Source organism: Apium graveolens, chromosome 9 (assembly GCF_009905375.1).
Source record: "Apium graveolens cultivar Ventura chromosome 9, ASM990537v1, whole genome shotgun sequence".
In the NCBI taxonomy this organism is placed as follows: Eukaryota; Viridiplantae; Streptophyta; class Magnoliopsida; order Apiales; family Apiaceae; genus Apium; species Apium graveolens.
Genome location: NC_133655.1, coordinates 4,581,029 through 4,595,240, shown reverse-complemented (window position 1 = coordinate 4,595,240; position 14,212 = coordinate 4,581,029). Strand labels below are relative to the sequence as shown.

Sequence of the window (14,212 nt, the reverse complement as noted above, 5' to 3'; positions counted from 1 at the left end):
TTAATATTTATATAAAAATTGTGTTTTATAGGAATCGAACCCGAGTTGCTTCATTCTTCAATACAACCTCTTACCACTACACCATATTGTCACATGTGCTTTTTATCATACACATAATATGTAAGTGTGTTAAAGGAATATTTTATTTAACTTTAAAGATAGCTACTTGAATTCCGAAAAAAAAAGATAGCTACTTGAATTCCGAAAAAAAAAATAGTTACTTGCATATTTGTACAATTAATTTTAAAGAATTGAATTCCAGATATAAAGTTAGACATAGTACATAAATGGATTATTATCTTTTCTTTTTTTTTAAATATATCTCATATATTTTTAACATATTTTTTATTATAAAAAGTAATTAAAATGTACATATATATTTTTTAAAGAAAATATTGAAAATAGTTTATAAATAATCTAGATTGGTATTAAATATTTAGATAAGTTCGAATTATAATGAGTCAATGAATTTTAGTTTATTTTGAATTTGAAATCAAAATTTGGCCCATTGTTCAAAAAATACTCGAAATTTGACTATATTACTAGCCGAAAAACATTGTCACATTCTACTTTTAGTAAATTTAAATTAGAAGTTCGACGAGCATATCTTACCAATAATGTGAAATTTTTTGATATCTTATATTAATATAAATTAATGTGTTTGAGGTGTTTATAGGATCAAGTCAATTGATTATTTGTATTAAAATTACTAACTTCACTAGTAGCGCAATAGTGATTTGGGACTTGTCCCGATTTTAAAAATATTTGAAATTTGATACGAGATCTCACGAGATTTGTTAAAACTACGATGATATATTAAATCGATTTATTTTTCATTTTTCACTTTAAAAAAACTAGCATTTTAAAAAGAATTCTTTTAGATAAACGATATTTGTTGATCAAGATAATATTTTACAAATATTTTGAATTATTTTAATATTTTGAATTATTCAAATAAAAGTTATATCTATACTATATTGTAGCATTTGATTCAATACATTTTATACTATTTTAAAAAATAAATATTGTTCAATAATTTGAAGGAATTAACCAGTTCAACTAATATTTATAAAACTTTATCGAATTTAAAAACATTTAATTTTAGGAGAATAGTATACAATATTATCAAATTATTATATGAAGAAATATTAGAGTTGTAATGAAAAAAACTTAAAAATAGTTTAAATAACAATATAATTACAATTTTTCCTTCAAATTCTTGAAAAAATCATGAACATCAATAATAAGTCTTACAATATATAATTTATTTTTATGTTACATGATTGATACTCGATCGCGTAAAAAACATATATGGATTGTTTTTCAGTGATAATGTGAATACCATATATAAATTATTGCAATTTATTTATTTCATAATTTTAATTTTTGAATAATTATAAATACATGTTATTTAAGTAATCAATTGTCTCACTAGATATTAATAATGATTATACATGTACATAAATCAGATATTTAGCATATAAATAATTGAAACCATCATAATTTTTTAAGAAATGTAACATACGATAATTCACATGCTAACATAGACACATATAACCTAATCTTATTTTGTTAAGAGTGGTGTAAAAAAACTAACATTTTCCAAACATACATACATTAAATTTCAAAAACTAATATTTTTCATTAAAATCAACTTTTATATTAACAGTAGTGTAAATTTTATATTATTTTATATTATGATTGCAAATAATTCTGAATTCAGTTATTCATTTTTTATCTTTTTAAATTGAGTAAGTTAATTGTAAGTTAGTAGAGAACTCAATAATAATATAGTAATAATATAGACCAGTTATATAGACCAGTATTCAACATATATGTTAATTTTTAACTTTTTCTTTGTAAACATACCAACGACATTCTATATATTAAGTTTATTTGTTTCATTTTAAACGTATACTGACTACCCTGTTTATATTTATTCATTAAATACAATTATACAACACAAACAAGAATATATAAATTTTTCTTCATGAGCTATATTGGAAACGTTGTTTAATTTAGTAATGTCTTGTATGAAAATGATACACACATAAATACGTTAGAGATTATACAACATTTACAAATAAGAATATAACTAAAAAATATTATAATTGCATGCATAAAAAAACTCTAGAAATCTTAACAACTTATTTGGCATCACGCAAACATGCCCATTGATTAATTGTGGAGAAAGCTTAACTATGATTTAATTAATTATAAGTCCGTAAGTATTTATCGACGAGTGTTTGTCGACCTCACCTATAAGTTTAATTTACAACTTATAAGCTGATAAGTTGAATGTTAGTGATAACGTACTTTTTCTTAACTTATTTTGATTTTTCATTTTTCTTTAAATTTTAGTTTTGAATAATATGTTTGTAAGTGTTATTTAAATTTAAATTTCACGAATTAAGATAATTTTATTTTAAAATTATTTATTTTAGTTTATTTAAGTATAAAAATTTTCGACATATAAGTAAATTATCCAAACACTTATATAATTTATAAGTGTTTCATCTATTTATTTATTTACTTGTATTTTAAGTTATAAGTTAATTATTTTAATATTTCCCAAACAGACACAATATTTCAGAATTATTAATAGTACGTGTGATGTGATTACGATTGTTAAGTACGATTAGTGCAATTGAACGGATTAGGATGCAGATATGATCTGCGATGGGCTGATGAGTCAGTCGCACATGTAAGGTTTTACATTTCTTCAAGAATCTGCTGGCTATTCTTTAATGGTTTTATAAAATTATCCTGACTGCCTGAGGTGTAAAGTCTTGGATAAGACTTGAAAGACTATGCAAAACTAGCAGCTATCTAAAAAACGGTGGGGGTGGCAGGATTGTCACTCTCACAAATTGTATTAACACGTATTTTAATTTGCCAACATAAACATTCTAGAAGTTCGCTTAAAATTTGTATACTATACATCAGATTTTAACAATTAAAATTTTACCATTGTATATAGTTTTCTGAAACTATAGAGAAAAAATACGTCAATAGTTGGTCAAGATTCAACTTCTGATATGTGCGTTTGTGATTGGTTAATAAAAAAAATACTAATATACATATTGACAAGGAGTATTTGACTTTATAAAAGACACGCGCCCGCGACACGCATTCCAAATTTGCGTGTCTTAACTTATTTTTTCTTAATATTTACAAGTTACGCATTACATAAATATGTATCTTGTTTAAATTTTTTTTACTTTATAAATTTTTGCTTACTGAAATAAAAGAAAAGATTCGCATTCTAAGAATGTGTATCTTTGGATACGTATGTACCACGTGCATGTCAGATCGTATTTTGGGTTATCAGTTTCGAATCTGGATATTTCGGGTTATTTGTTTTTTTTATCGTAGCTAATCTGCAGCCGCTACCCTTCGGGTACGCCTTGGGTATTTTTTTATCGTAGATAATGTACGGCCGCTACCCTTCGGGTGCGCCCTAGGTAAACCCTAGAGGCTCACGCAATAGTCTGCAAACCGCCGCATTTAAGCGAAAGACTCTGGCTCAGGAGGCAAAATCATAAAAAATCTCCTCTCGTCAAATTCGAACCTGTGATTAACAGAATAATTATCCAATTTTTAAACAGTTTTCTATGGTGGGCATTTAGGATCATCACTCACTTTTATTTTCATTATATTTATAACACATAATTATTTGTGATTATGCTAAATGACATATAATACAATTGATTAATTAATACGGATTTATACTACTTACGATCGACGATATTTCAATTTATTCTCGGCTGTTTTGAAATCATTGTTCCGGCAAAGTTCTTGGTGACATGCCTTACACGTTAATGTGGGACTATTAATTTGGAATATGTGACCGGCACTTTAGAAGTTCGAACCGTGGAAGAAAAACAACTTCATATGCACCTTCCCTCTCACTAAAAATCAAATCACATGTGCTTACATTTCTCAAATGACCACCATGCTAGCCATGCCATCTCTCCAATAATTTCCTTCTATTGAAGTTGACAATTTTTATCTAATTTTACAAGAAGTCTCAAATTTTCCATAATTCAACAAATATCTCTCCATATACTTGTATATAAATAGCACCTTCTCCTCTCCTCCTCATATTCATCATCAACAAACCAAAACCAATATAATATCAACAAATATCTTGAGTCTTTACACAAACAAACATATAACATATAGTAGTTACATACAGTTCTCAGAAGTTTCAATGTCAGGTGTAGTAGATTTGTGGGCTGGAGAGCTAGCAAAGCTAGGAGAGAAGGTGAAGATACAGAAATGTGTGTTGCTCAAAACAAGTAGAAGATCTAAGAAAGCTTGTGAGTCTCAAGGCATGGAAGTGGAAGAAGAAGCAGAGCAAGTGCAGGTGAAAGCTGCAGCAAAGAAAGATAATACTTTTTCGGAATCTACTGTGTTTATGCTCATGAACGGTTTTGCTCCTTCTTGATAATTCGTTCAGTTGTAACATTGGTTGTTATTGTTGTACAATATCAGTATGTATGTTGTTAGACTTTGTGGTATATATATGTTTTTTGAATGTATCATCTTAAGTGTTATGAATTTGACAATGGAAACTTAAATATACAAGTGCAAAATACAGAGTGACGGTGACGGAACCAGGATTTTTGATGTCCCCGGGCTAAAATGTCTTAATGGTCTGTTTTGGATTTCATTTGAAACTCTGGATTTGGTCAAATTACGTGTTCGGATGAGTAAAAGAACTTGGACTTGAAATTTCATTGGAAATCCAACACGTTCAACTTTTAGTACAAATACGATAATTTGAAATAGTAACTCAAATCATGTCATTTGAAATTCATTATTTGAAATAAAATTCAAGTTTCCGATCATACTTTGAAGTTAGTTATATTTTATTTATCAACTTCTTAATGTCATCTGGGAAAAAAAAACATATTTTCTTTGCCAACAAAGTGTTGTTACAGCAGTTGAGCTCTTGTATTTCCTTGCGGGAGGTCAGGAGTTCGACCTATGACGTGTGCGTGTGTAATAGTCAGGATCACAGGTTTTACAGGAAGGTTTCCAAAAACTATTTGCAACCGCAGAGCAATGGATGGTAAGTTGGTAACAATTAGAAGTATTGCTAGACAGAGCATTAAAAAGCCTAGAATTCATCCAGTAAAACTTGACAAAATGATAATTATACAAGATTGCTGTATGCTAAACTAATAGAATATGTTGGCTAAATACAGATAACACAATGGCCGGTGCACCAGCACCGGCCATCTCAAGGTTTCCAGACAACTTTAACTTCAATACTGCCGTAATCCCCTTCTATTATATGCTTAAATGTAGCAGGGGGTTGAGGAAGCCAAGTTACCTCGCCAAACGCAATTAGGTCGTCCGTGTCAAAAATGTTGCGATCCCTATCAAATAATTTACAATAAATTCTGAGAGGAGAGTGCAGTGGCACGGCTAGAACTGGTTTAATAAGAGGGAGGAGCTGCTGAGGTCGCATAGCTGCTGCCGAGCCACGGTCCCTGTTAAAAACCAGATGACTCGACGGGCCAAGTGAAGTAGGAGTAGCTGCTATATATCCGTAAACATCTGGTCGTTTTTCGTGGTCACCATCTATCAGCTTTATCTCGAAATGAGCTTGCACTGCATCACGATATACCATGTAGTGAATTTTTAACTTATTGCCAGCATTTCCAGAAAATTCCCGGGATTCAAGAGAGCCCATGTCATAGACATTGTCACTGTTTTTTGGACTCCAAGTGAACCTTCCCATACCGATTGCATCATCGTTTGAAAGGATGTCTGTGTCCTTGATATTCACATCAATGTGGAAGTCATCCGAGGCCGAGATGCATGCTTCAGAAGGGCCGGTTATGTAAATGAACTTCCCTTTCTTAGCTTCTTCGGCATCTGATCTTCCTCGGTTGTATAAGCTTTGAGTTCTTTCTCTGTCGGTCACGGTGATTGTGCCATACATGTTTCTCCCCAGGAACTCATTTGTCAATTCATTAATCTCTAGTAGATACACGTCAGCTAGTGGTCGCCCTGAAGTCTGAACATCTACAGCAGAATCAAAGTCTTCCTGGAATGTATTTAAACTTCGAGGTACTCGTGTATGTACATTAATGCTTTTGACTGCAGACGACAGCATGCCAAGTGCACCAATTGCTTGCTTTCGTGTAATAAACCGTCGTTGAGTTATCCCGTCTCTGTAAGTCATTGGAAAAAAATTGATATCTTCATCATGAGCCTCATAGCCCAAGCACTTAGATAGAATCCCCCAACTATTCTCCAGCTCTAAGAGTAGAGGACCAGGCACACCACCTCGGCCCTCAACATAATTGTCAAGACTAAAAAACAGGACTTCGTCTAATCTTATAGATTCAACAGTCATCTGAATGATGACGATAAGTGATCTTGCTCTTTCCTCTCTGTCATCAGAAGCAGCAAGATTGTTTACAGCATCACGGAGATCATCTCTGCCTAGTCTTATGCAATCCCGCCCCCTTCCAGCCGCAGCCTCTATTCCTTGGGAAGCAGTATAGCTTCCATGAAACCCGAGAAACTCTGAACCTTGGATAACATGTTCCACCTGATTTGGAGTTGAGAATTCCAACCAGGTTCCTGAACCGTTCCTATAGGCTTCCATGTAGAGGTCGTGCCTCCTAAGCAACAAAGTAATTTCACTGGGCTTGTTAGTTTGTAGGACGATTTCAAACCGTGGATCATCACTTATAGTTGCTTCTTCGCTGGTAGGGAGCACTGGACGATCACCCACCAACCGGTTCCCTTTCAGTTGATCGCGGAGGTGGTCAATGAAAGCCATGTATGCTCTCCTTCCGGCTTCAACATTAAAAACCTCTCTAATTCTTTTATCACCCATGTTTTTTCAAGTGTTTATAACAAAGCTTGTAAGTGGGATTATCTAAAAGGTTAACAGTGAAGCCCCTATTTAAAAGCATGCCGATTCATAACACTACAAGACAGATAATAGAGAGTAAATTTTTTGTACCTGTACCTGAAGCCGGAATGAATTAGGAATTATGAATTACACTGTTTGCATTCTAATCCTGACAGAAAGAAGCATTGTGCAGATTTCTGGCCTGGAAAAAAGATTAGGAAATAACATCAAATTACACAAAGCTGAGGCATAATTTGTTCAAGAAGCAAGACTAAAGACATGCAGATAGCAACAAACAACACAAAAGGAAATGAAAAATGCAATCCACATCATACATATTTGATTCATAACATTGATATCATTTCAAGTTTTCTGTACTGGCCTCAGATATCTCGAAAACAATATCGAAAGATTATATGGTGTTTTCTGCCAATCTTAGGTTCTTTTGTACAGCCTCAGAAGGCTCTTGACTCTTATATAAGCAAACACTAATCTTCTACACAATTGAATCATACAAGAAAAACATTTCAAGCCTCAAGGTATTATAACATTAAACTAGGAGTTTAAGCAAGCAAAATCACACAAAAATGATTAAAAATTTAGTAGGCTTGGCTTGTCTATGACATGAACTTCTAATATATTTTTTGGATTGTTGAACCACAAATAATGATCCCATTGCCAACCTCTTGTTAGTGGGGTTCTCAGCCTTATTTATAGAGTATTCAATGGGCCTAAACATACTAATGGGCCTAACAATAGTCCCCCTTTGAAGTATTAAATTTTCAGATTTTTGGGCTTTGCTCTTTTTAGCATGTGGCTTTATCTTGCCGCCTTCTTTCTTTGAGGGGGTGATGTATGTGCAGATTAGAACTTACTCATTTATCAACAAGAATTTGTGAAGTCTTTTTGAGGAGATTTTGTGAGAGTTGATAGCTCATAATTCTCAAATTTCTAGTTCAGTTGTTATACTTCACGAGTTGAATCAATGATTTGATAAGTATGTGAGTCATAGAGGTCGTGCCACTCTAATTTGTGTTTAGGCAATTTGTGTGGAGATGATGATATAAATATATAATGAGGTAGTGAGGCGAATTTTTGTATAATTTGTGCGGAGATGATGATATATGAGATCGTGAGGCGATCCTTTGTATAACTTGTGTGGAATTGATGATGTGATGAGGTCGTGAGGCGAGCATTTGCATAAGTTGTGTGGAGTTGACGACGCGATGAGGTCGTGAGGCGAGTCTTTGTATAACTTGTGTGGAGTTGATGATGTGATGAGATCATGAGGCGAGCCTTTGTATAAGTTGTGTGGAGTTGACGACGCGATGAGGTCGTGAGGCGAGTCTTTGTATAGTTTATGTACAGTTGATGATTTGATGAGGTCGCGAGGTGAACCTTTATATAGTTTGAGTTGATGACGTCGTGAGGCGAATATTTGTATAATTTGAGTGAAGCTGATAATGTGATGAGGTCGTGAGATGAACCTTTATATCCTTGTGTTGAGTTGATGATATAATGAGGTTGTGACGCCTTGAAACTCTTATAAGCTGGGTTCACGATCATTGGGTTCATTGGGTTCACGATCATTTGAGCCATTGAGGTACATGAGGCGATATAAACATATGATGGTTATTGATGTTTACTTAGAGCAAGTCCAACAGCTCCCTTAAACATACTCTTAACTCCAAATATAAGAAATGTGACAAAAAAATGCACTGTTGGTCTTAGTGGTTCATTATATCACTAAGACAACTCTCTCATGACTTATCTTTAAGGAATCACAAGTTATCCCTTATTTCATTTTTGTCAATAAAAAATTGATTTATCTCTCTTCTTTTAAGTTCTTTTCTCTCTCTTCCTTTCATATCTCATTCAAATTTATTATTATTATAATAATAAAGAATGAAAATAAGGATCATTGTTGGAGTTCAAATTCAAAATCATGTCTTAAATCACTAAGAGTTAATATTTTATAATATTTATAAGGAACTTGTTAAGATACTGTTGAACTTGCTCTTAAGGTGCGTGAGGCGATGTTGAGATTTGGAGGAAGCTTTTAAGCAAATGTTGTAGATTGAGGTTCCATCGAGGGGCACGAGGTTTATCGGATTCACTTTTGGCTATTTTTTTATTCGCTCTTTTGCGAGATCTTTGGATTCACCACTCGCGAAGTCTTTGAATCTGCTCTTGGCGTGGATTCCCTCTTGGTGAGGATCCTTTAGGCGTAGAATTTTATGAGTGAATTTATGCGAGGTGGCGAGGTGTATTTATTCGCTCTAAGCGAGGTGTTTTGGATTCGCTCTATGTGAGGTGGCGAAGTGTATTTATTCGTTCTTTGCGAGACCGTTAACCAACAAAGTGTTGAACGCAGGTTGTGTTGTTAACTTGGATTCACTATATGCTGTTGGCGATGTTTTTTCTTTTTTCTAGGAGCAGATTCGACAGCTGACAAATTCCATATCGCAACTCGACCTCCGCTTTTATCTTCAAAACTTTTCAGCAATGAGATTGGAGATTGAGGCTTAAGTATGTTTCTGGTGGGAGTATTTTTCAAATTGAGCTTAATTGCTTCTTCGTGAACCTGTTAGATCAAAACAGATATGTAGGTTGTGACTTATATGTATGTATAATCTGGATGAATAAAGTAGGAAACGTCAGTGGAGAATGAGAAATCAACAAAGCCAGAAATGATAAGGCAAACGAATCAAAAAGCCATGATCCATTATTGATCCGTTAGTTTGGAGAGTTTATGCTGCGGTTGTTTAGGAGAGGTACACCCCTCCTTGTAGAGTCACCGTTGAACCACAAATAATGATCTCATTGCTAACCTCTTGTTAGTAGGGTTCTCAGCCTTAGAGTATCCAATGGCCTAACATGGATTGAATACGAAAGTGGTGATTCAAGTGAAAGTCAAGGTCATCTATGAGTTTAATTATCAAATTTAACTAGTATTATTTAATATCAAACAGATATCTCAAAATATGTGCTCAACAATTAAAATTTATTTTATGGAGTTCTAAACATTTTTCTTAAATCTTATTACACAACCAAATGAAAAGTTATGAATTCATAATATTTTAGATGATATTGCGAGATTTTTAAAAAAAATACTAATTAGTTTTATTTAAATAAAGAAAATAATTACAAAATAAAAAATATACAAGGGAGATTTCGTAGGTTTTAAGTAATAAGTAATCGATTCATCGTCTCGAGGTTTGAATCGAAAACCAGTAGGAATGTTGATCACTGTTAAGTAACCAGTCACGCTAAAATCTTAAGGTGGTAGAGGAAGGCTCGAACATGATCTTATACTCATTAACACTCCCCCTCAATCGTATGATACTTTTCGCTACGATTGACAACAACAAATACAATCAATACCAATATCAATACCAACAAGAAATATTTAAATTAAATAAATGGGGGTGGGAGGACTCGAACCCGAGTCCCTACCTAAACCGAGCTCTGATACCATGTTAACTTTAGAGATATAATACGAACGTAAAACATTATTACAATCAACACATAACTTATAATACATGTCCGAACTTATATAGAAAAACAATATAAGCTAAATACCGAAAATACCCTAATATATATAATATAATAATAAATATAATAAATATATATATATTCTAACATCCCCCCTCAAACTCACGATGCTGCAGCAATGAACATTGAGAGTTTGTCAGAAAAGAAACAAAATCGCGAAATAGAGTGAGTTTTTGTAAAAATATCAGCAATCTGCAGCGAAGAAGGAACAAAAGGCAATGAGATAGTGTCTTGCAGCAGATGATGGCGAGTAAGATGACAATCAATCTCAATATGTTTAGTGCGCTCATGAAATACCGAATTACGTGCAATATGAATTGCACTCTTATTATCACAATATAATGGGGTGGAACTAGGAAGGCTCACACCCAAATCTGCAAGTAAGCGACGTAACCAAACAATCTCACAAGTAGTGGAAACCATGGCACGATACTCAGCTTCTGAAGACGATCTCGAAACAACATCTTGTTTCTTACTCTTTCATGAAATAAGAGAATCACCAAGAAAAATATAAAACCCAGTTGTGAATTTACGATCCTGGGGATCACCAGCCCAATCAGCATCACTATAAGCACGCAAATCTAAAGATGAGTTAGAAGGAAACAAAAGACTCTAAAACTAAGTCCTACGAAGATACCTGAGAATGCGAAGAACTGCAGCCCAATGTACGATAGTTGGAAAAGTGACAAATTGACTAACTATATGAACATCATGTGCAATATCCGGACGAGTAACAGTGAGATAAACAAGACTATCAACAATCGTACGATATAAAGTAGGATCTGCTAAGGGAAGACCATCAGATGAAGAATATCTAGCATTCATCTCTAAAGGAGTTTCCACGGTCTTGTTATCAGTAAGACGTGCACGGTCAAGCAAATCAGCAATGTACTTAGATTGACACAAAAGATACCCCTTTGGTAAGCTAGCAACTTCAATTCCCAAAAAGTAACGGAGCAAATCCAAATCTTTCATAGCAAAACAACGAGCCAACTCACGTTTCAATGACTCAATACCATCACAATCATCACCAGTAATAATCATATCATCGACATATAAAGACAATAAGATACGACCAGCACTCGTAGATCGTACAAAAAGAGCAGAATCTTGATTACTAGGACGAAAACCAAGTGAATAAAGCACCGTAGAAAACTTCTCAAACCAACAACGAGATGATTGACGAAGACCATAAATAGATTTACGAAGTCTGCAGACATAACCTGGTTGATGCGGAAGTCCTGGAGGAGGTGTCATGTAAACTTCCTCGTGGAGATCACCATACAAGAATGCATTCTTAACATCCATCTGAAATATTTTCCACTTTCGAATAAAAGACACCGCAATCAAAGTACGAACAGTTGTCATCGTTGCAACAGGCGCAAATGTTTCTTCATAGTCCAAGCCATACTCTTGAGAGTAACCTCTAGCAACAAGTCGAGCCTTATAACGCTCAACGGATCCATCAGCTTTCGTCTTAATTTTATATACCCAACGACAACCAATTGTATGTTTTCCTGGAGGCAATGGGACTAAATCCCATGTATGAGTTTGATGTAAAGCAGTAAGTTCCTCGACCATAGCATTCTGCCATAGAGGATCATGAACAGCCTCTCTATATGATGCAGGCTCAGACAAATAGTGAACGGAAGTAACGAATGAAGCAAAATATGGGGAATAAGATGAATAAGCAAAATCAGGTAGTTGGGTGGACTTACGTATGCGAGTAGACAAGCGAACTGGCGGAGGAGTTGAACTTTCGGTAGACGATTGAGTGGGAGGAGAATCTAAAATCTCTGGTGACGATTGACTGGTTATAGAAGCAGGTGAAGACGTCGGAGATGTTGGAGTCCGAGATGTAGATGTAGAAGTTGGTGGAAATGTGGGAGTTTGAGATGTAGATGCCTCCGGAACTGAAGTATTAGAATTTGTGGTTGAAGCATCCTCAATATTTGTGTCAAAAGGATCAATTCGAATAAGCTCTTCTTGTGTCATATGATGCGAACTAGCAGGTACAGAGAAAAACGGAATATGCTCCAAAAAGTAAACATGCCGAGAAACATACAATTTTCCACTGACCGGGTCAAAACAACAATATCCTTTATGGGTAACATCATAGCCCAAAAATACATATAAAGCAGATTTAGCAGACAATTTACTACGCTCAACCTGGGGTTTAAGAACAAAGCAGGTACAACCAAAGACACGCAAGGAAGCATAATCAGGCACTTCATCATATAATTTCTCAAAAGGTGACAAACCAGAAATTTGAGCAGTTGAAATTCGGTTAATCACATAAACAGCAGTAAGAAGTGCTTCACCCCACAATACACTTGGAACATCAGCCGACAACAAAAATGAGCGAGTTGTTTCAACAAGATGACGATGTTTTCTTTCAGCAACACCGTTCGGTTGAGGAGTGTCAGTACATGAGGTTTGACTTATAGTCCCATCAGAAGCAAGCAAGCGACAAAAAGCATTAGATCTGTATTCACCTCCCAAATCACAACGAAAACATTTAATGACAGCTTTATGTTGAGTTTTTTATGAGTTCTAAAATCTTTAAAAATATTCAAAAAAATCAGACCTACGCTTCATAAGATAAATCCACGTATAACCAGTGAAATCATCAATAAACGAAACATAATATCTAGATCCTCCTTTTGTGGACGTAGGAGCAGGTCCCCACACATCAGAATGCACAATATCAAACGGAGCAAGAGAATACGTAACACTATTATGAAAAGGTAAATCAACGAATTTCGCTAATTTACAACCGCTACAGTTAGAAATATCATGAGCTTTTAGTTGTCCCAAGGCTCCAATTGAAACTAAAAATTGTAAACGAGATTGAGAAACATGACCTAAACGAGCATGTCATATGTAGAAGCCAGAAGACAAATCACTCAAACGAAAGGATGATAAATCAACACTAGGAGTTCCCATAGCAAATACATTGAGTTCATCCAAAACATAAAGTCCTCCCGGCTTACGACCTTTCCCAATTACTTTTTGAGATCTCGGATCCATAACACAACAAGTAGTAGAAGAAAAAGAATCCAAGTAACTAGATTCACATATTTGACTAATCAAAACAAGATTTAATTTGAGATCCGAAATATAATAAACATCAAAGAGAGATACCGTTGGGGTAACTACAAAACCAACACCTCGTAATGACATAGGAGTGCCATCAGCAGTCATGATGGATAAAGATGAATCATCAGAAAACGAAACGAAAGACGTCCAATGAGGAGACATGTGATGGGATGCACCTGAATCCAGAATCCATAGAGAAGAATATAAACTTGAAGTACCAATTGACAAAAGACCTGTTGATGATGAGACATACATGTCGAGATATTGCTGAAACTAAATTCAAACCAAATCAGAAATAAAGTCAAATCCAAATTCAACACCAAATTTAAACTGTATCCAAATTCAATCAAGAAACCAAAACCGAAATCAAATCCAAACTCAAATAACCAATTCACCATATTTAAACTGTATCCAAATTTAATCAAGAAATCAAACCCGAAATCAAATCCAAACTCAAATAACCAATTCCAATCCAAAATCGAATCCGAAAGGAGATCGAAACCAATTTCAATTCCGATTGCAAATCCAAAACTAATATCAAATCTCAAGCAGATAAATCAATTAATACAATTGTAACATCCCAATAATCGAGTACTACAAAATCCAATCAATAAAATAACCCAAAATACAAGATCAACAACGATGAAAAGAATGAATTAAAGTAAACAGTAACCTATT

The 14,212-nt window shown here is 34.1% G+C and overlaps 1 protein-coding gene across 1 annotated transcript; it reads right to left on the bottom strand.

Annotated features, from left to right (window-relative positions):
• Positions 1-5,248: 5,248 nt before the first annotated feature.
• Positions 5,249-6,862, bottom strand: LOC141684880 (uncharacterized). Its single transcript, XM_074490018.1, has one exon. The coding sequence runs from the start codon at positions 6,860-6,862 to the stop codon at positions 5,249-5,251; it is 1,614 nt and encodes a 537-aa protein (XP_074346119.1).
• Positions 6,863-14,212: the final 7,350 nt, after the last annotated feature.